The sequence below is a fragment of the Onthophagus taurus genome, chromosome 2, assembly GCF_036711975.1.
Source record: "Onthophagus taurus isolate NC chromosome 2, IU_Otau_3.0, whole genome shotgun sequence".
NCBI lineage: Eukaryota > Metazoa > Arthropoda > Insecta > Coleoptera > Scarabaeidae > Onthophagus > Onthophagus taurus.
In genome coordinates this window covers 3198585-3224998 of record NC_091967.1, presented here as the reverse complement: position 1 = coordinate 3224998, position 26414 = coordinate 3198585, and the positions used below count along the sequence as shown (strand labels likewise).

General features: G+C 36.3%; 3 protein-coding genes across 14 annotated transcripts in view; 1 reads left to right on the top strand and 2 right to left on the bottom strand.

Annotated features, from left to right (window-relative positions):
• LOC111415120 (Rho GTPase activating protein at 19D) overlaps nucleotides 1-19631 on the bottom strand; it is a 177934-nt gene extending 158303 nt beyond the window's left edge. For 7 of the 9 annotated variants that reach the window (XM_023046629.2, XM_071193893.1, XM_023046633.2 and 4 more), the window contains exons 1-2: nucleotides 19469-19629; nucleotides 10966-11023 (exon numbers count right to left, since the gene is read on the bottom strand). In XM_023046629.2, the coding sequence (XP_022902397.1) occupies nucleotides 10966-11013 (48 nt within the window). In that variant the 5' untranslated portion in view covers nucleotides 11014-11023; nucleotides 19469-19629. Of the gene's footprint in view, nucleotides 1-10965; nucleotides 11024-11090; nucleotides 11109-19468 lie in introns of those variants that run through there. The other 2 variants (XM_023046639.2, XM_023046630.2) reach the window with 2 other exon arrangements.
• A 103-nt stretch (nucleotides 19632-19734) lies between these two features.
• LOC111415122 (Per1-like protein PGAP3) lies at nucleotides 19735-21223 on the top strand. Its single transcript, XM_023046643.2, has 6 exons — nucleotides 19735-20009; nucleotides 20069-20220; nucleotides 20274-20426; nucleotides 20540-20801; nucleotides 20852-21053; nucleotides 21102-21223. Exons 1-6 carry the CDS (start codon nucleotides 19886-19888, stop codon nucleotides 21166-21168), a joined length of 960 nt encoding a protein of 319 aa, XP_022902411.1. The 5' UTR covers nucleotides 19735-19885; the 3' UTR covers nucleotides 21169-21223.
• LOC111415121 (uncharacterized) lies at nucleotides 21214-26374 on the bottom strand. 4 transcript variants are annotated; one of them, XM_023046642.2, is made up of 3 exons: nucleotides 25135-26374; nucleotides 22952-23228; nucleotides 22786-22859 (listed from the first exon to the last, which is right to left on the bottom strand). In XM_023046642.2, exons 1-3 carry the CDS (start codon nucleotides 26223-26225, stop codon nucleotides 22821-22823), a joined length of 1407 nt encoding a protein of 468 aa, XP_022902410.2. In that variant the 5' UTR covers nucleotides 26226-26374; the 3' UTR covers nucleotides 22786-22820. The 4 variants fall into 4 exon arrangements, with proteins under 4 accessions (XP_022902409.2, XP_022902408.2, XP_022902410.2 ...); XM_023046641.2 differs by lacking the exons at nucleotides 22786-22859; nucleotides 22952-23228 and adding an exon at nucleotides 21214-22009; XM_023046640.2 differs by having other exon boundaries at nucleotides 22162-23228.
• Nucleotides 26375-26414: the final 40 nt, after the last annotated feature.

The window sequence follows — 26414 nt, the reverse complement described above, 5'->3', positions numbered from 1 at the left end:
TCAACATAGAGGACCGAACCATCACTTTAACCGTTCCCACCATTGTCCGCGACGCGGCGTTTCGATCGCTGGCATTAATTCTGCGGTTAATGCATTTTAATGGTCGGCACGAAAGGTAAGGTTAATTGGACTGTGCTAGAAGGAGACTGACAAGTAACAGCGCTCGATCAACGTTTGATACCTATTTGTCCAATAGCAACGGTTGGTTTCTAATGGACAGTGTAAATTCAAAGTTGTCTTGTTGTCTTCTTAAAGCACAACTTCAAAGGACAACATACAAACAGTAATTTCATTTAGTCGGTTTCGTGTATTTCATTAAGAGTTAGAATTAGCTTTATTTATAGGATTAACAGTAACTCATCTAAGAATAATAATAACGTAAGGATTTAAAAACTTTGATCAAACATTTATATGTACATTCATAAAAAGGTAATTAATGGCTTAAGATTGCTGAACGACTTACAGGAGGTGTGCAAAAGTCGGGTTAAAAAACAACGTGGAGAAATCAAAATTTATGACAAATCTTGTTCCCATCTCTAACATGAATATTGGGGGATAATGAGAATGACAGGGTTGATAGTTATGAATATCTTGGCCATGAGGCTCGTGTATCGAGAGATAATCAAACAAGCGCATGGACAGCCTACAGGAAACTTAGAGACATCTTCACGCTGGGTGTAACCTTGAGGGTCTACATATGAAATGAAGACCTACGAAGAAGAACTGGCGTAAATGATGTGGTCAACATTGTGGCAAAGCTCAAGTGGAACTGGGTTGCCTGATTATAATACGTCTTCGATCGTTGACAATTATTTCATCATCTTCCTCTACATTTTTTTCCGAATCCGTTATATTTTTACTTGTATTACTTTTGTATGTACTGTTTCGTTCGGTCCCTACTCCTAATGCCTTTCGACCCATCAGCCTAACGTCATTTCTGCTGAAAACCCTTGGTGCCATTGGTATCTGGTCCACTGAGTCGTCACCAGTATGCTTATCAAGCGGGAAAATCAGCAGAATTGGCTCTACACAACTTAGTTGGTAGAGTATCCAGGACGCTGCAGGATAAAGAAATCTTGGTTTGTGCGTTTCTGAATATAGAGGGAGCGTTCAACAACGCAATACCACAATCTCTTGAAATAGCTACTCTTGACAGGGGAGTGGAAGCAACTATAGCGGGTTGGATCCGCAATATGCTAGATAGTAGAATAGTTTCTACTTCACTCCACGGGAGGTGGCTGCCCGCAGGGAGGGGTGTTATCTCCCCTGCTTTGGTCCCTCCTAGTTGACGATCTGATTGCGATAGTCGAAGCCGTTGGTGTGGAAATACAAGCTTATGCTGATGACATTGTCGTTATGGTCAAAGGAATCTGTTTGCCGAGGATATCTAAAGTCCTCCAGGTGACCCTAGATACCATTTGCGCTTGGTGTAAGGGAGAGAACCTCTCAATAAACCCGCAAAAGGCAATTGTTGTGCCCTTCACCAGGAAGCGAAAGTTGGATGGACTAATCCGCCCAACTATCCAAGGTGAAGAAATTCCTTTCTCAAAGGAAGTCAAATATCTAGGAGTAATCCTAGACAAAACCCTGTCATGGAATGGACATTTGTAGGGAGTTTTGCACAAAGCTAGACTATCCTTGTGGACTTGTCGTAGTCTTTGTGGAAAAAGTTGGGGTCTTACTCCTGAAAGACTGTACTGGCTGGTATGTGACTGTGGTTAGACCTATGATCACATACGGAGCAGCAGCCTGGTATAGGAAAGTCCGACAGACTTCAGCTATCAGTAAACTTTCACGAATTCAACGAGTAGCTGGATTGGCAATCTCTGGTGCGATAGGCACAACGCCAACTCTAGCAATGGAGGTTCTGCTCGGCCTATCTCCTCTGCATTTGCATATAGAGAATGTGGCTAGAACAACCATTTACAGATTTAAGCAATATGCTCAAAACTGTTCCGACATGTCCTACCAATGGGCTGCGGAAGACATTATAAGCACTGATACTGTGCTATCAATGCCGTCAGATTTGGCGGTATCACTATCAGTGATTAATGCTCGATACCAGATTGTACTGCCTGAGCGGCAGTCCTGGATCGAAAATGAAAATTCTCTGGTTCGGGCAGACATTTGCTTGTACACAGATGGATCAAAAACGCCTGAAGGGGTAGGAGCAGGAGTATACTGCCAGATACCTCGAATTAAGCAAGCCTACAGCCTGGGTACGTACTGTACTGTATTCCAGGCGGAAGTATTTGCTATTGACATGGGTGCTAAAATCCTTCTTGAAAGAGGGGTGAAGAACATGACAGTACGAATCTTCTCAGACAGTCAAGCCGCTCTCCAGGCGCTGCAAGTCGTGAAAACGGTGTCGGCTCTGGTTAATGATTGTAAGAGAACATTAAACACACTGAGTTGTGATAACAGAGTCTCTCTGATCTGGGTCCCGGGTCACTCTGGTGTTGCTGGCAATGAAGCGGCAGATAAGCTAGCACGAGATGGCAGCGCTGAAGCGTTTGTGGGACCGGAACCAGCAGTTGGTGTATCATTTGCGATGGCCAAATATAGGATTGGACTGTGGGCTGAAGAGAGACTTCGCCTACTGTGGACCAGTTCTCCTGGAATGAGACATGCTAAGGTGTTTATCAATATCGCCACTGTCAAACCCGGGAATATTTTGGGACTTGCCCGTAGTAGCATAAAAGTTCTAATGGGTGTTTTTACTGGGCACTGCCGATTAAAAGCACACCTCAACTTGTTGGGTTTAGCCGACGATGTTGAATGCCGACTATGTGCGGAGGAAGCAGAGACGGTTGAGCATGTTTTATGCCACTGCCCTGCCGTTAACCGTATCAGATTCTCGATTTTTGGGTCGCAGTTTATCTCCTCAAAAGACCTGAATGACCTTTCGCCGAGCAAGGTATTAATGTTCGTTAAGAGCATTGGACTGCACGGTGAAATTTGATAATGATATCTATCGGGGTACAATAGATCCTTAGGGTCGCGGTGCAAGGTTGGTTGGTCCGCCTACCCGATATGTATTCTATGTAATGTAATGTAATGTACTGTTTGGTTATTTACCCTGGGCCGGGGTAAACACCCGGATAGATATTATACCCGGGTATTTACCCCGCTCCCATAACTGCGTGTGGATATATCAAATCCAGGACCTCGTCCGCAAGCGACCTCGGCGATTTGAGGCTAAATTATAAATAAAAGTAGTTCAATATTTATTTTATACTGTAACGGATAAAACAAATTGTAATTTCTTAAACCGCTTAAACCGTTCTGGCTAAAATTAGCATTTTTAATATCCACTTCGGTACATTAATTGGACTTTCAACACGAAAACGTTTGTTTTTCAGTGCCTGAAAGTCTACTTTTCTTGGAAGAGGCGGTGAATTTCGATCTATATATGGAACATAAGAATACAGTGCTTCGCAATTACAGCGTCGAATAATTGCAGCTTTCTCGTTAATAAGTGAAGGGGATGCTGGACTCCATCTTATTGAATATTTATGCTGGCCGGCCTGATAATAAAAATTTGCGATTTATGGACGAAACTTTTACGGGCGACGTTAATTTCGGCGCAGGCGATAAGACTGCGCTACTTTTCGAAAATATCCTTACCGTACTTACTTGTTAACGCTTAAATCGAGTTTAATCTCAATCGATAAAAATCAAATAAAGAACTTTCGATTTAAAAGGAAAAATTCTCAAAGAAGATCAATTTTTACAAGCTACTTTTAGTGTGAATATAACTTAATGACACGTTTTGTAATTAACCACCGTGTAACGCAGCTGTGAAAGTGGCTAACGCGCGCGTCAACGCGTATCAATTTCCTCCTTTTACCTCGTTGGTCAAGTAACAACCTAATACCGCCGTTTCGTTTAAACAAATAATAATTCATGTTTATCTTGTACGGATTTATTCCTAACAAAATTTGTGAGCAATGCTTTTCGACCGGCGCGAATTACGACTTTATTTCCAATTGGTTTGCTCGGGGCAATCAAATAATATATCCTATCCTAAGACAATTTAATTAAATTAATCATATCGGCAGGTTATTACTCGAAATAACTAATATCCTTATTGCTTTTCTCACCGTTGACTGTCGGTTATTTACGAGCGGAAGCAATTATTAAAAATATTTAAGATTTGCATAGCTATAAACGTTTGTAATTTCTACTTCACGCATTAACAATATTGTGACATTTTAAGAGTTTAAAAATCGCATAAATATGCGGAAATAATTTCCCAATTAAATCATAATTTATGAGTTTTACGCAAATTTGCAGAGGCAGATATTATCGCATGAGATCCAATAGCACACAACACAGTTGGTGGTATACAAAAAGAACCACCCATTTACCTGCAAATTAATCGAGTCATTTATATCCGACAAATGGCGCTTTCAGCAAGCCGCTTTCCATCGTCGCAAAACTATCTTCATACATAAAACTTGAAGACTTTTACGTACCGACCACTTTCCTCGCGTCTCGCCTATTTAGCCCATAAAAGAAAGCCGCAAATTTAACAGGAAGAAACAAAGGTGACCTGCCAAATTACCATATATAATAATTAAGTAGGTAACGTCTAAAAATAGAAATGTAATTTCGTTGATTCTGATCAAAGATGTTAAAGAAAGCTATTTTACATCTCACAAAGTTATAACATGTCGTGTATGTTATACTCATCGATATTTACAGAGTAAGGCAACACCAACAACAACAGTCGAAGTCGTGCGTTATCGATCCAGTCGGTTTCACAACAAAACCGAATGTCGGGTTCAACAACCCATAAATCCAAATTTACGTCACAGAACGCGCACGATGTCAGCCTTCAATCAGAATAAATAATTCATAGAACGATATCAAAAATCCACGCTGCCTCCCAGTAGAGAGATCACGACGATCGCCGTCTTCACAATTTCCGTGATTTACATCGGGAGGAGGAGGCCTGGCCCAGACCCGAATAATTTCCAGCGGAGCCAGAGGGCACCACCCCATAAATATTTATCAGAGCCCATTTACATGATTGAAAATTTACCGCATTTGTTGCCGAGCTTATCGAAAAACATCAATGTAAGGTGTACTACGTGCCCGTACTCACGAGAACCAGACTTTATTGGGCAGTGTACGTTTTCACCAGAATTTCTTTTGTGAAACGAAAGTGTATTTCATAATATGCACTCTGTTAAACGTTGACAATTCGTCTTTAACGTTACCTTTTGCTGCGCTAGAGCATTGAAACTCAAAGAGAGCATCTGAGACACACCCAATAAACTCGTTTATTACATACACGTGTCTTATGAAATATCACACGTAGAAAATTATTAGATATTTTGGTATTATTTGTCAAATTTGAACTTTTACATTTCTCCTTTAACAAGAGGATGATCTTTCAAAAGGTAAAATTTTTTAGAAAGCAACTAATTTGCAGCAACAAATTAAAACCAATCATTATTTGAAATGGCGCGCATGATATTTTCGCAGGACAAAATGAAAGCTTAGATTAATCGGTTAATAACCTACTGATTGGTTAGCTTGCGGCTGTCCCGAACTATCGAAATTAATATAAAAAAAACTTTCATTGCGAACAGGTCGTCGAATTGGCGAGAATCTTTCCTCGTTTACGTTATTGCCCATTTGCTCACCCATCAATCTCAGCGATCGGACGTGACGAACCGCTTTCACTTTTTGACCATTTTTCAAACATCTCGGTCCATTTACGGCTTAATTTAAGCCTACAAAGGAGGAATTTCGTAATGCCACAGGGTGATTTGAATACAAAGCCACCGATGCCCGATGTTATCTGTAGCTGAACGTGCAGAACGTGCGTTCACGCACCTGTCACAAGGTGTTCCCAGCCCGAAGCGGTCACTACTTGGGAACGTGAAGGCATTTGCATCCCAACGAGCAAGTAACTCTACAATTCTTAGGGAGCAACGGGCTACCGCATAAATAAAGTAAACGAAACATGCAAATTTAGTGGAAGACGCCACGGGCATCAAAATTACAGTTTGGTTGTGCAATTGCAGTGCTGTTACACCCCGAATTAGCCTTAAGGGATTAAGGAAATAAATTTCCGAGTTCAACAACATACTTGCCCGTAGCACGAAAACTAATGTGGCGTCAACCAGATAACAAATCGATAAAATTAAGGTTGAACAAAATATAATATAATTGATTGGGGTCGATTCTTGGTATACAATTTCAATGATAACCTCGCCTTGACGACGAACACGCAGTTGGAATTTATGCGGAACGATTTGTGTCTTACAAGATTCTACGAGGAACTGCAACTTCCGAGAATCGCGTTTGCGTAAAGAAGTACGAATTGATTTCGAATTCGTGTACGAGCCCATGTGGGCCGTACACGTAGGTTATTGGTCTGCGGAATAGTGTTTGTGCAGTTTATACACGTTTATTGATACGACCACTTGGGTCGCGACGCTTAGATGGCCTATCTATCGGTGATTTATTCCGAATGGTCTTACGGTAAGTTTACGGCGCGGGCACGGCTATTCATTGAAGATTTCGCGGCGAAGATGAACCGTGCCCTTGCTACAGCGACTGTAATATATTCAACCATGTGCCGTTGGCTTAACACATTGTTTACCAAAGAATATCTATACAAGATAACCGTTATTTATGAACATTAACATAATAGCGAAATTAGTATTAAAGTAATGAATTGAAAAGCTCATGTTTCACGGCGCGTTTACTCATCATCTCTCAGATAAAACAGAGAAACGACGCCATCACGCATAATAACGTATTCTATACCGGAGGCAAAGATTCCGTTACGTAATGCGGATAATGCGCGTATACTACAGCATACCACGAACTATGCAAACATTCGTGCAACGTAGTAATGTCACATTAGTTTGACGTTGACGTAGGAAAATGACGGCTCGCTCCGCACGAGCCGACCACTAAAAACCGCACCTAATTGCCAGTCTATTTGCATAATATGACAACGTAATATAATTTAATAATACTCAAGCGGAGCGCTTACGGAAATCTGAGTTGTGGAAAGTCTCCAGAAATGGGATTTAGTACCATGCAAATAGTACGTTTGTACTACGTAATGGTGCGTGGTTTTAACAATGACGCAATATCGCTGTATTGAAACCGAACTGTACCATTTCAAAGTTACTCAACGTTTTAATAAACTATCTAGGTAGGTACCACAACTTTTTATTCTATTTTCTATAGAAATGTTCCTTTATAATCTTACTTTAATTCAACGTTAATATACAGGGTGTTTCAGTGACTCAGGGAACAAATGTAACCACATATACTAGAGTAAAAATGATAACGATTCATGTAAAAAAAAATTAGTAAAAGTCCTCAAATTGTAAAGATACAGGCCATCAAAGTTAGGAAATTTTAACACATTTTTCTAAATATCTTAAACACTATTTATGGTAAAGCGTTAAAATTTGGTATAGTGTAAACTAATATCACGTAAAATCACTAGGCAATTTTTGAGTTGGATCGGTACGCGGGAACAATGCTATACAGGCTGTTAGTTTGTTTGATCAGAACTTTTTTCTTCTATCAAAACCCTACATTTATTTTTGCAGTTTTTAATAGTAAATTTAGTTTAAAAACTTTTATCACTCTTAAAGAATATTGATAAAAACCACCGTTTTCGTATTAACTGCAAAAATGTTAGGTTCCGAATTCAATAACACTAAAAAATAAATAAATAAATAATCTGAATTGGCAATGACAAGTGAAAATCGAACTGAGCTGTCATAACTAATATGTATGCAACATGTCCAAGTGTAGATTTAGCTAAATCACATTTTTAATTTGTTTTAGTTGGTTTAATAAAAGAATGCAAAAAGAATAAATTAACAATGAACAAAAAATAAACAAAAAAACGACAACACTAACAGGAATAATAAAAAAGGGACATAAAATTACAAGACAAGTAATAAAAAATACTAAAGGAAATGTTCAAAAACTTAGATTTTTTTTTAGTGCTATTATTGAAATCGGAACCCAACATTTTTGCATTTAACGCAAAAACGGTGATTTTTATCAATAATATCTAAGAGTAATAAAAGTTTCTAAACTAAATTTACTATTAGAAACTGCAAAAATAAATGTAGGGTTATGATGTGATAAAAAAGTTCTGAGCAAACAAACTTTAGGAACAGCCTGTATAGTAATGTTCCCGCGGACCGATCCAACTCATAAATTGCCTAACGATTTTACATCACATTGATTTATACTGTACCAAATTTCAGCGCTTTACTGTAAATAGTGTTTAAGATATTTGGAAAAATGTGTTAAAATTTCTTAACTTTGATGGCCTGTATCTTTGAAATTTGAAGACTTTTATTAATTTTTTTTACATGAATCGTCATCATTTTCACTCTAGTATATGTGGTTAAATTTGTTCCCCGAGTCACCGAAACACCCTGTATAGAACATAAATACCATTAAGTCGAAGAATCGGCTACTAACTTGGTAATCAAAGTTGAATAAACAACTACTTGAATCAAAAACTGCGGCAATTAAAGGAAAGGAGGACATAATTAACACAAAAGATATTAAATGGTAAATCTAGGTAATGCGAAAGAAAAATAAAAATAACTATATAAATAAATAAATACATAAAAGTTTCAAAGTAAAGTATCATTTGTATGTTAGAAAAAATATAAACAAATTTAATTGAATAAATATATTTTTTACACAACAAAGTTAAATAAAGTACCCAAAATAAATGTATACATTCAATTCAATGTAATAGTTTAAAATAACCTTGACTTTTACCAATTTGTTCCCCGTCAAATATTTATGCAAACTCATCCAATTTGCTGAAAATTAATCGAACCTACGCATTCGGTGTAAACAATCAATTTTCGAACGACTCACACCCGGCGGCGGTTTCACTTCGACTGTAATTGAAAAATGAGACTTTTTGTCCTCTTGTAAATTTGATGGTATTCTTTTTTAACCGACACGTGCCGTGTGTAGCAGGTGATTTTTTACGTACCTCAATGTCACCGTGGCCTAGATACCAACAAAAATAGATAGAGTTTCTTGTATTCTTCAATTTTTAACTGAAAAAGAAAGTTCACGATTCTCGGTTTATTGCTGCTACGCTTTTACCAATACATCGACCAATTTGTTATCTTCAACGATTATCTGAGAGCTTTACCGAAAGTTAACGTCGGCGCCTTTTTTGTCAAGATTTAGACTCGCAGTTATTTTCGGGTTTCACCTCGCAGTTCCACTTATTGGGTATTTGGAACGGTTTTCATGAGTACGTTTATCAGGTTAGGGGACAGTTTAATCGCTTGTACTTAAACAACATACGGAAAGTAAAATTTATTCAATTAATTGGGTAGAAGAACTAAGCCCAATTAATTAAGCAAAAGAGTGTTATCCGATATAGTGTCAATCACACTCCAAAATAACAATGAGGAAAACACCTTCAAACCAAACCTTGATATTTAGATTACTTTCAAATATACCTCTCGAAAGTGGCGTTTACAATAACAATTATTATATATAATCCTACTCCGAAAAGTGTTTCGAAAGTCAAGAAAAAAGAAAACAAGCTAAATTCAGGTAAAAATATCTATCATTAGATTACTTCATAGAATTTTGCGTAATAGACAAGATTTTGACTCTCGTGAACGAAATCATACATACGAGGAGGTTGATGGAAACGGATTCATTGAACCCATTGTTTATTTATAGTAAAGGAACCAACATATTTTAAGACGTGAAGACCGTGTAAAATCGGCGACCTCCCCGAATCAACGAAACACCATTTAGAACTAAATGTGAACAGGCTATATATGTTATGTTACGGTAGTTCGTGTGGTCTAATAACCACTAATTTAATGGACGGCTTCTACGCACAATAAGTTTCCAAGAAAAGTTTATGACATGAGTTAAGGGAGTACAATCAATCAGTTATAAAGGAGTATGTGGTATTTACATATATAATAGCATCCTTAAAGAATCTGAACATTTATGTGACAGCCATAAAAATATTCCCAAAGTGTTCGTACTGCAATTCTTCGGTCATTCAATTCTGGTAGCCATTGTCTCCGGCTTATAGCACGGGTAATGTCGTTAAGGTACAGCTTTACGGCTGTCGTGGCCGGTTACAGACTATATTACCGCGTAGCACTGCTATTTTCGTCGAATGACCATAGTTTCGTGCAGGATTTACTTGTTTCATAAACACTGGTCGTATAAATTTTAACTGCCATCGCGTGCCAAACGGCGGAAACGACGTCAAGTGGGAGGAGCGTTGGGTTGCACGATGTGCAATTACCGATCTGAAACCAATCTAAAAATCTCTTTTGGAGTAAATACTCTACACGAATCAGATGGAAGAATCAAAAGGTGTGTCTTGTAAAAGAACAAGTCACGGTCGCGGATGCAACGCGAAGGTGTCGCATCATTTGTAATTCAATTCCACCTAATGACTGTAATGACGCGATTATTGCGGTGTCCTTTGTAACGCGTTACCGTATTAATATGATAATGGAATTAATGAGCGCCGCAACGTTACCGTAGCGTTATACCAACTGGTATAATGTGCCATCATTGACCACCCGCGCTGTGGTACTTCTCGAATTACGTTTTATGCAGTTAGAAGTGTTTAAAAGAATCAATACGATAAACTTTCGTTGAATTTAAAAAGAAATAAAGTCATAAATCAACATTATTTTGTTTTGTTTCCTTTTGTTTTGAAGTGTTTCTAACCGTAGGAAGTAAGCGTATATGGGCAGACGCTAAAAAAGAAAGAATCGTTTGCGGAGGTGGGAACACTGATCCTCAACGTGGCTGCACGCGCTCTTAGAAAACCAGTTCATTCCACGCCGAGACAACAGAGATGAAAACACGCTAAACACCATAACTCATTTTAGCATCTCACCAGACATCGAAACACTTTGCTATTCTAAACTTGTTGAGTCATACACTTACCTGTGCCTTTTTAAGTTGTTTCCCCGACAATTCGCCATCTTCAGCCATTTGTGGTCAACTAAAAACAAAAATGATTCGATCGTTAATTAAACGGCAAGAGTACTAGTACTAGTTGACAAGATTACATATACTACGATAACCGTAGAACATCCGCCTGCCGTGGTTTACGCAATCCACACAGCACGACCACCGACTCAAATCTCAGCATCCCGGACAAACTGTACACGCTCATAACGACGGAAACCGCTACCGTTACTTTACTTCCTGCGTTCATAAAATCTCGTAAATAATGCCCCCTAATGCGTAATTGACCGGTCGCGTAAATAACACCTCCTAATGCTCAGGTCACACACTAGACGACTAAACGGTCGCGAAAAAGACTCCGCCGTTCTCTCGGACTCGAGCGCACAACGTTATGACTCATAAATCGGTCTCGTATTGCATTAGTTGCCGGTGTTATTGACCATTAAACGAGATAGGCGTCGATGTTTCCACGTATATTAAGAGAGAGATGCGTTTTATGAACCCCGAGTGCTCCGAATAAAAGATAATGAGGCAGGCGTAGGATTCGAATATTGAGGAAGTTGACCAGAAAAATAAATGATTTGAAAATTTAAAAAATCGAAATTAGTATGTCTAATTTAAATGCACGATCCGCTAAGAAAAAAAAAAGACAAAGCCAGTCAACTTTCATTGTGCATTCATTTGCCCATCTGTATCATCTGGCACATCGCGCATACTGAGCTGTAATTATGATTTGAAAGCACGATTGTTGTCGAGGGAGTGAGGCGTATGCATTCTAATTATTTTAGCGGCTTAGAAACCACTTTCTACTACACCTCCGTTTTGAGTCCAACCTTAATTATTTCCCGTCGCCCATTGGTTCAACCAAAGTTCCGCACATCTCGAATCAATGTTGAAAAAAAATTCTCAATTCGCAATTTTCTCTGGGATATTATTATTATTAGCTACCACGTTTAAAACAAGAATGGAAACATTCGCTATGTCGACACGGTCAGATAACTAGTATTTAATTTATAAATAACTCTTGTGCGGCATTGTCATGCTAACAATAACTTCTCCCTGCTCTTCCTCACTATAGTTCGCGGTGTCCCACATTCACGGCGTGGATTACAGGGATGATTCATGCCGAGGTCGAATTTCCGCAACGAGTCGATTTTTAAAAGTTATTTTTAGAACTATAGGTTATTCGCTGACATTAACGTTTAAATGTGTTAAAGAGTCTATTATAATTAGACTTACCTCTAATATTTTATGACACCACAAATAATTATTCAAATGCGTATCGAATCACTTTTAATTTGCCGATAATTAATTTCCATTACATAACCTTTTTTAAGCTCTCAATCTCTTCTAATGTAATAGAAAATTTCTACATAGAACTTTCGCTCATGCAACTAAACCCTACCATATTAAAAATGATCCCATCAGATACGACACAAACCCGTGAGAAATAAACTCTGCACCTGGGTGCGGTATAAAATTGCATTCGGATGAAATTTTTCAATATAATTGACAGGACGACATCATGTTCGGCTTTTAAGCGAAACGAATTTGCCGAAGGTGAGTCTTGATGGCAATCTTCAGGAGTATGTGAGAGTAGTGGAAAGTGTAGATAACTTCCGAACATAGTAATGTGACCGCTACATTATGTATACGGACTTACTTATCTGGATATATGAGATTAACATTATCTTGAACCGAAATGGTATTGTCACCGAATATGTACTGATTATTAGTTCTAGAAGAACATCGAATGACACTACGCAGTTGTATAAACGTTTATGAGCACCTGATTTTTTGAATTCTAATAATACGATGACTTAATAATTTTCATTCTTAAAACATAGGAAGTATTTCACTATATTCTCCCATATCCGCTAGATCCTCCAAAGTTGATGGTTATATGTGGATATATCATATCAAAAATCTAGGTGCCATAATCAATGAGAACTATAATCCCAAGAAGGAAGTAGCACGGCCTTGATCATACAAAGAATATATACATAACACGTCGATCTTACCCAGTGTTGTTAAATACCCGGGTATTTGTTTCAAAGGAAAATTCCCTGGATATATACCCGGAGGTATTTACCCAAGATGGGTATTTAGAGGTATTTATAAAATTTGATTTAAATTGAGTTGATGGCAGTTTTACAAGTACTTCAAGAATGCAGAGTCCATTATCGATACACCAAACTTATTTATTATACATTTACAAAAATGCTACAATGACGGTAAAATTGCATGAAACTATTGACCGAATACTCATTGGGCGTGGGGTAAGACAAGGCAATATAATGTTGAACCCAAATTGTTCATCACAGTCCTGGAGAGTGCATTTAAACAACTGGATTGGACCCAAAAAGGTATAAACATTGATGGCAATACCTAAGTAATTTGCGCTACGCGGACGACATAGTCCTTATTTCGGATAGTCTTGGAGAGATGAAACTGATGCTGAAGTATGCAACTGAGTCGGGCTAAATATCAACAAAATTTAGGACAAATCTTGTTCCAAGCTCTAACATCAATATTGGTGATAATGAATACTTCTATCTTGAATACTTTCGATGGTATGTCATTAATCTCTGATGCCTTTCCATGTTTTGACGCAGTGATTGCGTTTTGAACCTCACTAATTGATATAGGTTCCATGACGCTATCCTTTCTTTGGTGTGACGGACTGCTGTCTATTTCCAAATCAGTTTCTATGCTTAACAGGTTTGGAAAATAATTTTTCCAAATGTCATTCATTTCACTATCACATATTATTTTTCCTGTTCCATCTCAGCATAGAGCTACGTGCGATTTGTGCCTTTGTTTTAACTGTCTAACAAATGTATACACATTCCTGGTGTTATTAGCTTTAAGTGTACATATATTTCGGAAAAGTTTATATTTTCACTACCGACCATTCTCCTTTACGTAATACTCTTCGAAAATATTTAATGATTTCTTTAATGCTTGAAAAACAACTTTAAATGTCCTGAATTGAGTATCAGTCTAATATTAATGACTAAATTCAGTATCTGTGCTTCATTAATTCTTGTTTGATTCTTTTCTAGTCATATTGCACTTCCATCAAATCCAAGATTCCAAGATCCATGAGATTGTTGATTTCCAATTGAAAATTAAGCAGTTTGTTTAAGATCTTATTATTCTTCTTCTTTTATTCAGGTTGTAACCTGTCAAACAAGCGAACTAAACAGAAGGATGATACTCGGATGGGCAGCCTACAGAAAACTTAGAGACATCTTCATGAGCGATACTCCTGTATGTTTGAAAAGAAAGGTTTTCAATCATGCGTGCTTCCTTTGGTTATGACATACGGTTCCGCAACTTTAACATTAACGGTGGCCATTACCAGGAGGCCCAAAGTAACGCAAAGAAAGATGGAGAGGTCGATGCTGGGTGTAACCCTGACGGACCACATACGAAATGAAGACCTACGAAGAACTGGCGTAAATGATGCGGTCAACATTGTGGCAAAGCTCAAGTGAAACTGGGCGGATCATCGTCGCAAGAATGAAGAATGAGCAGTGGTTACCTGATTATAATACGTCTTCGATCGTTGACAATTCCTCGTCTTCAACGCTCATTTCATCATGTTCCTCTACATTTTTGTCCGAATCTGTTATATTTTTACTTGTATCACTTTTATATGTACTGTTTGGGTATTTACCCTCAGCCGGGGTAAATACCCAGATAAATACCCATTTTATAAATACCTACCCGCCTGGTATTTACCCAGCGCCCATCACTGATCTTACCTAATCCAAATAAATTCACCGTTTAAAATTTCAAAGTCTATTTATTTCTAATTTATAGTTTCAATGCGTGGAATCATTTAAGAACAATCGTAAAAGCATAATCGTATAGTTAAAATAGCTTTTCAGTAGCAGTTTACGAATGCTACCGAAAGTGAGTCATATTCACGGCAGTAAACTTACGCAAAAAATAGGATTAAAAAAATGCTGACATTACAAACGAAAACTAAAACGTTATCATAATAATCAGTCTGCAGTTTCATCAAATGACACGTCCAAACCACGATCAAGGTTATTAGGTTAATAAACAACAATCGACTGGGACTTTGCGATTTCAATTAGCGGTTTTTATAACCGATATAAATTTGACTTCTATATTGAGGAGACAATTAATGTTTTGTAAACGCGGACGATTGATTCTGCTGAAACAGTATACAGAGGAGAGGAAATATAGGGCAATCGGTTAAACCTAGACCACACGTGGCTGCTTTTATTGTCTCCCCGCATGCGCGGTAATTAGCGGAATTAATTATTTCGTTCTATGCTTTCTATGCTCCTAATTACGAAGACAAGCAACCGAGAAAGGCGCTCTATTTACGATTTTTGTCTTGTACAGTTCGACGCCGCTAGAAACAGTTCTTAATTATAACCGCTTTGCGAACAAAACCGAGAACTATACCATTAATTTCGAATATTTCTTAATTTATTGATTACTTTCTATAACTGCGGGTAAATACTAAACAGCTCGTATTTTTTATATAGGTAAACATTCGTGTTGTTGCTTTCAACGTTCACAAAGCCTGCCATACACGGGTTCGTTTATGCATATAGGATTTTATTACCACAACAAAAAGTATACACACCAATCCGAGATTATGTTTAGACGTTATTATTAGTTTATGTTGACAGTTTTCATAATTTACTTGATTCATATTAGGATTGGCGCGTGTTACTTAAAGTAACACTAAAAGTAGTAGGATTTTTGTAAACCGGACATACACCTAATTATCCCCTGCATCTTGAAAGAAATGAAAACAGCACGCAACTTGTTTGCGGACGACGACAACGGCGATGGACGTTCACAAGCGCCGCGCAATTCCAAAGGAATTTTAGCGATTGCGCAAATCCAGACCGTCGCCTTAGAAAATGGGGAACTGCCTCGTCGAGAGGCCGGCAAAAGCTAATTGCCGTTTCCTCGGAATAAAGTTCACTGTGTCGCGGCACATACCGAACGCCTGTTCCGCGTTTATTGGCAATAATTAACCTCTCTTCGTCTTGAAACTGCTTGCGAAAATGTAGGAAACATTCAACAAGACGAATATGTGCCGCCGTCGTTGTCCACCATATATGAACATGGTTTAGTTGCCGTGGCACAATCGTTCTTGCACTTGGCAATGTACTCACCTAACCAAAACCAGGACATTCCACAAATACCGAACAAATTAAACTTTGTGTTAAGCATAAAAAAATTCAATTATGGTGAATCCATATCTATTTATAGACGTACCGGTAGCAATAATTCGCTACGGCCGAACAAACGCAATAAAAGGTATTTCCTACTGAAAGCATCGCGTGGGTTGTTCGACACCCACCGCCAGTAGCAGTTGTCACCACAAATGTTAGTCTATTCTTCGTTGTAGAAATTATTAGCAGTGACACAGCCCACATCGAGAAATACCAATTTCAACTTTTAAATCGTTTATTTTAACGAACAAACGACGGGCTCACTACAATTAACACTAGATCTACAACAAGAAACCTTTGGGTTTAGCGACGGCTAAACCATAATATTTCTAGTTTTAGGTCTCTAGTGTTAGTTCGAATAAATGCAGTATTTCTAAAAGTATCAAACTTACCATAACTATTTACGGTGGTATTGCTAAATGGAAAAACTGTAAATGTCATAAATTGAAAAATTTATAGGTTTCCTTATCCGTTAATAACAATATTTGTCTTTATATGGTCAAAGAAATCCCAGTTCACATTACGTTAATCTCTCTCAATAAGCTATTATATTACACACTTTATTAATAGTCGGTCCGTCAATAAGTAATTAATTAAACGTTAGTATTATTGATCAGATAGAAGAAAGTTAGACACGAAGCCGGGTCGTTTAAAGATTGGAAGCTCGGGCCAAGTCACCGCCAATCCTCGTTCGGTTAGTTTTAAATATAAATTAATAATAAACGAACGATTATGTGTCACTACTAGGAGAAAGTCTTATCGGCGACCAATTAATTTATTTTAATGATCGCGGTTAATTCGCGTCTCAATTTGCCGACTCCATGTTGGAAATGATGATAATCCACCGGGCCAATTATAGGTCGGTTCGTTTCCCGCGGGCCCGGTGCGCGAAAATAACTTTCAAAACGCATAAATAACACAATTAACATAAATAAGGCGACGGTGGCGGCGGCGAACGTTTATCTCAATTATATGCAGGTGAAACTCAACTCTTCGGGATACATCGAAACCAAATTCGTTCGATCTCAATATTAGAATTCCTCAATTTAACTCGGAAGTAGACTGCACAAAATTATCGCAATTCCACCTAGATAGTGCACAGTGAGTTGAAGTTATGCTATAACAACACCATAAAGTATCAGCAGAAATAAGTTGGGTTGGCGAAAAAAGTGCCAATAGGCTAAAGTCAAACCAAAAAGCCGTGGTGAGGGCAATGCTGAGGATCATCAGCAGATCTCAGAGATGGAGTGCGCAATGAGGACATCCGAAAGGGTATTCAGCACACGTCGCAAAACAAGACAGCATCAGATGGCCGAAAAAAATCATACAAAGAAGATGGCTGGATGACATCAAGAAGATTGGAGGAGAGAAATTTTCTGCAAATAGCGTCAAACATAAAAGAGTGCATAGAGAGTGATGAGAAAGGTATTGCGAGAGTGGCAGAGCAAACTGAAGTGAATACCTTACCTTGATAATTATCATTAAAATGACACTTTTGTCGAAAACAACGATTTTCAACCATTTGATTTCCACTTCCGGTTGATCACTTTTTAAGAACCACACCTTGTTTAGGTTCATTTTAATACTTCAATCTTTTTACCGCAAACAGCGGCGCCATCTATAGAGATTTACATTGTTATATCTATGTATATTTTACTAAAACTCTTCTTAAAAAATTCTTGAAGAAATCTTCATTATTTAAATAATGCAGAACGACTAAACAACTAAACTTCATTTAGCTAATTTAGCTAATGTTGACTCTATATTCATCGTATATCTATAATTATAGGTGTGAATTTTTCCAAAAAAACCACTGTTTGAGAACGATGAAAGATATTTATTTAATTTTTAAATCGGTGCTACGCTACGTTTCGACCAATAAGTTGGTCTTCTTCAGGCACGTCGTCTTAGGATGTAGCAAATGGAGGATTTGATCTATATAAATTTAACATCGCAAAGGCAATGGAGATAATTCGTTATTTAGATGTACATAATTTTAAGTTAGAGTTTAAGGATTTACATGAGGGTCGGATTCTCTTTTTTAACTATATATACATATATGTCAATGTGTGTAGGTGTGTTTATTAATTATTAATGCTTGAAAATCAGTATTTTGCAAGATGACGACCGGAATACAATTTGCAGAACAGGTCTTGAAATTCTTTTTGACTTCACTGTAACGTGTTCGATGTGTAACTGTCACACATCGAACTGTAACTACACTCATGTAAATCCTTAAACTCTAACTTAAAATTATGTACGTCTAAATAACGAATTATCTCCATTGCCTTTGCGATGTTAAATTTATATAGATCAAATCCTCCATTTGCTACATCCTAAGACGACGTGCCTGAAGAAGACCAACTTATTGGTCGAAACGTAGCGTAGCACCGATTTAAAAATTAAATAAATATCTTTCATCGTTCTCAAACAGTGGTTTTTTTGGAAAAATTCACATCTATAACTAAACTTCAATTCATAATTTTGTTTTCAAAAACTAATCACGTTTTGCGTGAATTATCGTCAACACTTGGTGTATAAAAATCAACTAAAGATCAAATTCAAGGTAAATGCAGGGCAAATGGTGAACAATAGATCGGCCGCATAAACATCAGACACAACAATAAACTATGAATCATCATCACACAGGTGGATAGATAATTCTAAAGAAACACTTTTCAATTAGGAACTGTTTTAGGTTTCCGTCTTGAATTTCAACTAAATGCAACACCCAGTATGTAAAGCATCATTAATCACAACTCTTTCTTTCTTCCCTTTAAATCAACTTCAAAGCACATTAAAACGCACTTCATTAAGAACTAGGTCAAACTCGAAATAGAGTAAACAAAAAAATAAGTTAATCATGGTTTAAATTGTTTATTAGATAAGAATACTATCATTTCAAGATAATTTCTTTGAATATTTTAATAACTCTCATTCGGTTTTTTTTATAGTTATTGTTATTTGTTTATTCAAAACAAACAAAAAAGGTTGTTCATTTTTTTTAATCACGACAAATCCGTTTTCGAAAAATTCTTTTGTATCTCGCTAAAAGATTGAATCATCATAGGATGAGAAGCAACATAACCTCTACAAACAATGAAGAGAATCGAAGAGCGCGGTAACTTTTTTTCTCGTTGTTTTTTTGACTTTTCATCAATTGTTTGTCATTTAATAAACATGCGTTTCGATCGTTTTTTGTTTCTAACTAAAATTAAAAGAGAAGTGGGAAGTAAAATTGTACTTACACAGAAGAAAACGTCAGTTACAGATGTCCTGATGCGAGTTTAACTTGTCATTTCGTCCTCAAACCGGCCCCGATAATTCACCTCAGACACTTTTCACTAAATAGCACCTCAAATAACAACACATACCGCAAATCTTAAGCTAAATATACACTGTTTCCATCTCGCTCGAGAGTCACACAGTGTCACTTGCAAACATAACACGACGCGAACATGGCGACTAAACACAGAATACGGTATGCGGTTTAAAAATCTTGCGGGAGCGCCATCTACGCGGGTATCACGTTGTACTAAGAGGTTTTATTTACATCATGTGAAAAAGATAGGTTAGGTTAAATGTCATCCGTCAAGTTTTAAAAGATTGTTTAATTTTTTTAAACGTCAATAATGCACGATGAAGATTTTTATTAATCCGTGAAAATGAGAAGGGTGCTTCTACTTATTATACTATTTAATGTGAAGATTACTTTTGGATCGGTCGGAAATGCTTCGCCCTACTTTAAACGTTGCAGTTACGATTGCACTCGAATCAATTGCACGTTAGGTAACTAATTAAAAGATTTTTATGTAGATGGAACATAATAGATTAACTATTTTTTTCAGATGGATCAAAATATAAAACGAACAATTTACAAAACTTTTTTTATACTTTAACTTATTGGAGATGTGAAAACGAGTGCGAATATATGTGTATGTGGGATACAGTCGATTTGTTTCAAAAGAGACAATATAGAATACCACAATTTTATGGAAAAGTAATGTTAAAAACATTTTTTTAAATCCTAATATTGTATTTATTGTTATTTAGTGGCCCTTTATTAAAATTTTAACAATTCAAGAACCAGCTTCTACAATATTTTCATTAATTAACTTGTATGCTCATATTAAAATGGCTAAAAGGATGAAAGAAGAAATCAGATTTGGGAGTCCAAATTTATGGTTGTGGTATGGACATGCTATTGTAAGTAGTTTTAACATAATAATACAACAAAAATAAATCATTTGATCTAATATGATTGATGTAAAATGATATTAACAATGATTAATCTAAATTATTATAAACTATTGTTGTAGTTATTCTCACACTCTTGGATATGGTCAGCAATATTCCATGCAAGAGACACAGAACTAACAGAATTCATGGATTATGTTTGTGCATACTCAACAATTCTATATTCTTTTTACACCATGTTAATGAGAACTCTATATAACTCCTCAAAAAAACTTCTAGTCATTGTAACAGCTCTTTGTCTTTCATTTTATGCCAGTCATGCAACTTATATTTATACGGGTAGATTCGATTATGGTTATAACATGCAAGTAAATGTTTTTACAGGTAAAAATTGTAACCATAAAAAAATTTGATTTAATTAATTTATTTTAAAGGAGTATTAGCTGTTGTTGGATGGTTATCATTTTGGCAGTTAAATAAAAAACAGATTTATACTCGAAAAATTGCTTTATACTCAGTTTATATTGCTGTAATGACTCTTTTGGAACTTATTGATGCACCACCTCTTTTATGGACATTCGACTCACACGCGATATGGCATGCAAGTACAATTCCTGCAACATATATTGTTTACAGGTAAGATTATTAAAAATAATCTTTTTCTTTTTGTGAATTTTTTTTTAGTTTTGCAATAGATGACTGCAAGTACTTAAGGAAACAGATGGAATTTTCTCGAAAAGATTCCTTTTAAATACTCATTAATAGTCTTCCTTTTGATATTGTAGAAAATATATCATTCCATACAACTAGTTTGTTTATTTTTTAATTACATCTTTTTTTAATTATTAACAGTAATTAATCATCCACGACTGCAACTGCTGCAAAAGAAAAACTTACACAATCGTATAAGACAATTCCGTTTTTTCTTGGGAGTTGAATCACTCGAATTTTCTTTAATACTTTTTTTCCTTTTACCTCTTGTCCCAACTTTTTTATGTTTTTTAATCTTATTTGATTTTTGGGATTTGCCCGAAGATGTATTTACAGACGAATTAGAAGATACATCATGAGTCTTCGTAATACTAAATTTCCTCTTCACCTTCCCTTTCAGCTTTCCTCCCCTTTCTTTCACCTTCGATGTGTGCGCTTCATATTCTTTCTTCATACGTTCGTTTTTTTTACAATAACAAACTCGATTAGCATAACCATCATCCGCGCAATAAATTTCAACAGCAGCTATACCTTTTTCATTCTTTGGAGAATTCGAAGAATGATGGGATAAAAAATCAACGTCTAAGTGTTGATGTTTTTTAGTACTTGGTGTTGATGGATTTGATGGGGAATTATGCTGAGTTAATTCGATGTCGTTGTGATCTTTTTTTGTGTGGTTCTTTGATGGGGTTTCTGCTGTTAAAATAATAGCATCTGTGATTATGGTTTTTTCTTTGTCAGTTTGGGCTCCAACTGTACTTGTTTTTAGAGGGGTTGTGTTTATTGCCACGGTGTGCGTTGATGAAGATTTTTTCTTCTCTTCGGGTATTTTTTCTTTTTTGCGTTTTCGCCCACAGCAACTTTTTCCTCTCTTTTTACAGCTATCGACAGGAAAATTGTTTAGTGTCATAATGTGGTAAGATCTGGTTTTATTCAAAAGTGCGTGATTTGGCGAAGAGTCACGCATTATTGAAAAAAAAGTCGTAATTAATTTAATCTTAGACATGAATTGTTAAAAAATGATATTAATAAATACACTAAACATAAATAACACTTTATTATTTACTGTCAAAAAATTAATTACACTATGTACCACGACAACAAATCATTTTACACATTTTAAATATAGAACATTTCCCTTTGTTTTTCTTATCGCCCTCACTCTTCGTAGTATCCTTCTTCTTCCCTTTTTTCTTTGTTTTAACTTTCTTAACTTTTTGTTTTTTACCTTTCTTACCAGTTTTTCCCTTATTAACATTTACACCCGATTTCCATATGCTGCTTTTAGATTTCCCGGACACTTTAGATTTACTGGTAACATTACTCAGACTTTTTCGATTGCTTGACGCTAAAGGTGAAAAACCCGAATCAATCAAACTTCTAGTTGGTTTACATTTTATGCAATGGCATCGTGTGCTTCTAACTTCTTTAGTGCATTGGATACAAGGAAGTTCTATAATTCCCGCAGGGTGAGTATCAACGATCGATGACGTTTTTGGGTGTAAAAGGGTGTTGAGTATTTTTTTTGCCAGAAATGGTACTGTTTGTGTACTGATTGTGGCTTGCATTGCTCGATTTTCTTGATCGTAAAGTAAACCAGGACAAATTGCATCGCATTCATATTTAATTTTGGATTTATTCTTCTCATCTTTTTGATGTTTTTCTTGATGATCTTTGTGTTCTGTATGGTCTTCATGTTCTTTTTTTTGTGTGTCCTTTTTTGGCTTCTTTCTACAACAAGAACACCTCATTTTATTTTTTTTCGTGGTCGTATCATGTTTAGATAAAGCATGTATTGAATGCTCCTCTGATATCATTCCAACCTCTCTTTTCTTTCTTGTTTTCTTTTTCTCTTCTTCATCTCCATATGTATCAACAGAGGTTGTAGAAGCACGCCTTCTTCGCTGACAACACGCGCAAAAGTCACGCCGTTTATGTTGAGTCTTTTTAATATCAAGTTCGGAGGATCTACAAATTGGTTCTTTACCAATATCATGGATTGATTTCGTGTTATGTTCTGCTTTGTTATGATGTTCCTTGTGTTTTTGGGGTTGGTATATACATTGGTGGGGACATGTTTGTTTTCGCTTTCTGCCACAACTAAATGAATTGTTAATATTGTACATGATTTAATAAGAATCGCGCATAATATATTTCACATTCTTTTATGAGTTATTAAATCAAATTGAATTAATAAAATAAAAATTAATAAATATTAAATTAGAACCTTTCCAGAACTCACTGGAAAGGTAGTAGTTACTTCAACACATCTCATGGCTCATGATGTGGTCATCATGGTAGTCAACATCCAAGCTAAGCCTTTTAACCTCAATATTGTACAACCAGAGGTAATCCAGAGTGATATGAATGCAAAGATCGGGGACACAATCGCCGATGATGAATACAAAAAGGTGGTAGAAAAGTTAGCATTGGGTTCTACCAAGAAAATAAACTAGTTGTGGCAAACACATTACTCCAACACCATCCACGCCCACTGTATACTGGGAAATCACCGGGAGACAGATTCAGGAATTGATTTCATCATGGTCATCTCACACTGAAAATCATCCGCCTTCCCGGATGCTAATTGTGGGTACCCGCAATTAGCATCTGGGATTGAGGCCTTCCGTTAATTACACCTTCCTCCGGATGATTTCCTGATATTCGTTACCTTTGGTCTAGTTTTGCCAAAGTTTGGTATGCATAGGTCTTTATTAATTTTCACCTCTCTTGCTTAGTGTCAATATTGATTTTCACTCTTTCCTATATCCACTTGCTTTGGGGTAGTTTCTTGGAATGAGTGTTCATGCAGAATAACCTTCTTTCATTTTAAAATGCGACATTTCATGTATGGACGGAGTTGTCAACATTGAGAAAAGCTGAAATGTGATTCAGACGAAAAGATAGTCACGATTCCTCAGAAATGAGACCTATGCACCGACTTAGAGAGAGAGAATAGATAGATAAATAAAAGGAAAATTTATTTCACAAAGTTTTATCCACGACATATATACATCTTGCATATTCTCACTAAACAACATCGACGTTTTTTTTTATCGTCCGTTTTATTCGCAGTACTTTTCGTTTTTTTTAATTTGTTGCCCTTAATCCGCTTTTTCTTTTTGTTTCCCTTTAATTTTCCCCATAAACCTTTTTTGTGTTTCTTTTCAGAACCTGTAGTGACCGACAACGCTGATTCAGTCGGACTTGTTTCGCTGATAATTCCTAATTTTTTCCTGGCCGACTTACACTCTGTACACTGGCACTGTTTGGGTTTAAACTTTTCTGCACACGGTTTTTGACATTGTCCCTTACTAATAGTTGAATGAACGCTGGTGGCGGCAATTCCATCATCTGGTTCGTCAAAGATTGAATCAGTGACATAAAATTCGGGTAAATAATCGGTTTGAGCTGCGACAGAAATCATATCTTGATGTGCTAAAATTTTCCAATGTCCACATTCTAAGCTGCAGACGTGGTGATGTTTGCTTTGGCAACAACCTTTTTTGTGTCGTCTTCTTCGTAGAGATTGGATCGAAAGGTCGTCTTCGTCACAAGTTGCAGCATCGCTTTTATTACCGCAGCATCCAGACAGCTTTTTCCTAAAATAATGTTTATTCTTTGCGTTCGTTGATGATGACGTTAAAATTTAAGTGTTTCACATTCTTTTACAACTTAAAAATCCATTATATCTTCTCAATTATGCTTAAACTTCTTAATACACCAACAAAATTTAGATATAGATCATATTAGGTTTACTTACCTTTGAATGAGCCCTAGAAATTTTAATATTAATAATTAATTTGTTAATATTGCTTATATTTTTGCAAAAGAATGTGAAATACTTATGTTACAAAATGTTGATGACACAAAAATTCACTGTTTTCACTCCTTAAAAAGAATTACTTGTTTCAAATGAAATATATCATTAATAATAATTTTGATCTTGCAAAAGAATGTGAAATACACTACACAATTAACTTTTAAATCAAAATTTTCAACTTACCATCCACGTTTTTTAGGTTCTGGTTTCTTTTTATGATGTATATGCGAATGTGATCTGTGTCCATGTCCATATAAATTTTCTGTTGTACCAAATTGATACGCTTGGAAATTAGTGTTGGCAAAGAAAGAATCGAACGGCGCATTTTTAATTTCCTGGGGCTTATCACCAATATCGTGCAAAAGACACAAACATTGCTGGAGGTTCTGATTAATTAGGCGAATTTCGCTTTGTTGTTTCTCAAATTCGTTTTGTAGTTTCACCAAATTTTTATGGCACGCGCATGTGGGATTAGACCCCATTCCTGGAGGTGGGAAATTTCCATAAAATGGTGGTTTGTAATTATTATAGTTTCTGATTTCTTCTACGTTATTATAAGGATATAAAAATTGAGTTTCAATTGGGTTGAATAAACAGTTTTGGTGGTAAACAAATCTATTTGGTTGCTTATTATAATTGTTGGAAAGTGAAATCGAATGATTTCTTGATGATTTTTTAAATAATGTCTTTAATTTATTAAATACAAAGCTGTATTTTCTTCTTGAACTCGACGAAGAGATACTACTATATTGAGATTTTAAAACTTGATCAATACTAATAGTTTCTTCATTTTGTTCAGAGGTATTTTTGCTTACATCAGACACAATTCCTCTCAAAATCTTACAAATGATTTTATCGGATGTGGGTTCTTCAGTATCTTGTATAATTTTTAGGGCTCTAACAATATCCTCGTCTTTAACCCCACTAAGAAAACTTTTTGAGAATTTTTTTGCTAACTTTTCTCGACAAAGATTTAAAATTTCTTCTTGTTGCTTTATTATCTTGTGGTATGCTTTGACGCTTCCGGAATGCCGTAATAAGTAATTACGTAATACTGGATGGTTTTTTTGCGAGTCAACGGAATTTAAGGTTTTAGAGGTACAATTTTTGTGAAGTGGTTCCTTGTAGTTTTCTAGCACGTCTCTATAATTACAGATGGTTCGTTTCTTACAATCACTGCTTGTTAAGTTTTTCAACAAATCATCGCTTGACTCTATTGAGGGTTGAGACGTGAAGTTTTCATTCACATACAGCTGCAAAGAACATTTGGACATTGTACGGTTTCAAGATAGTGTAGTCAGCTTTAGCTTTCTACGTTATGAAGCACATTGTAAATTTTGAAATAGCCTGACAGAGAGTTGACAATTCTTTGACAATAACCTTATTATTTACTTACCTATAAACTGTTGATATTAAAATTTTTTATCGCATTAAATAAATTGAATTGATTGATGCCGAAAAAT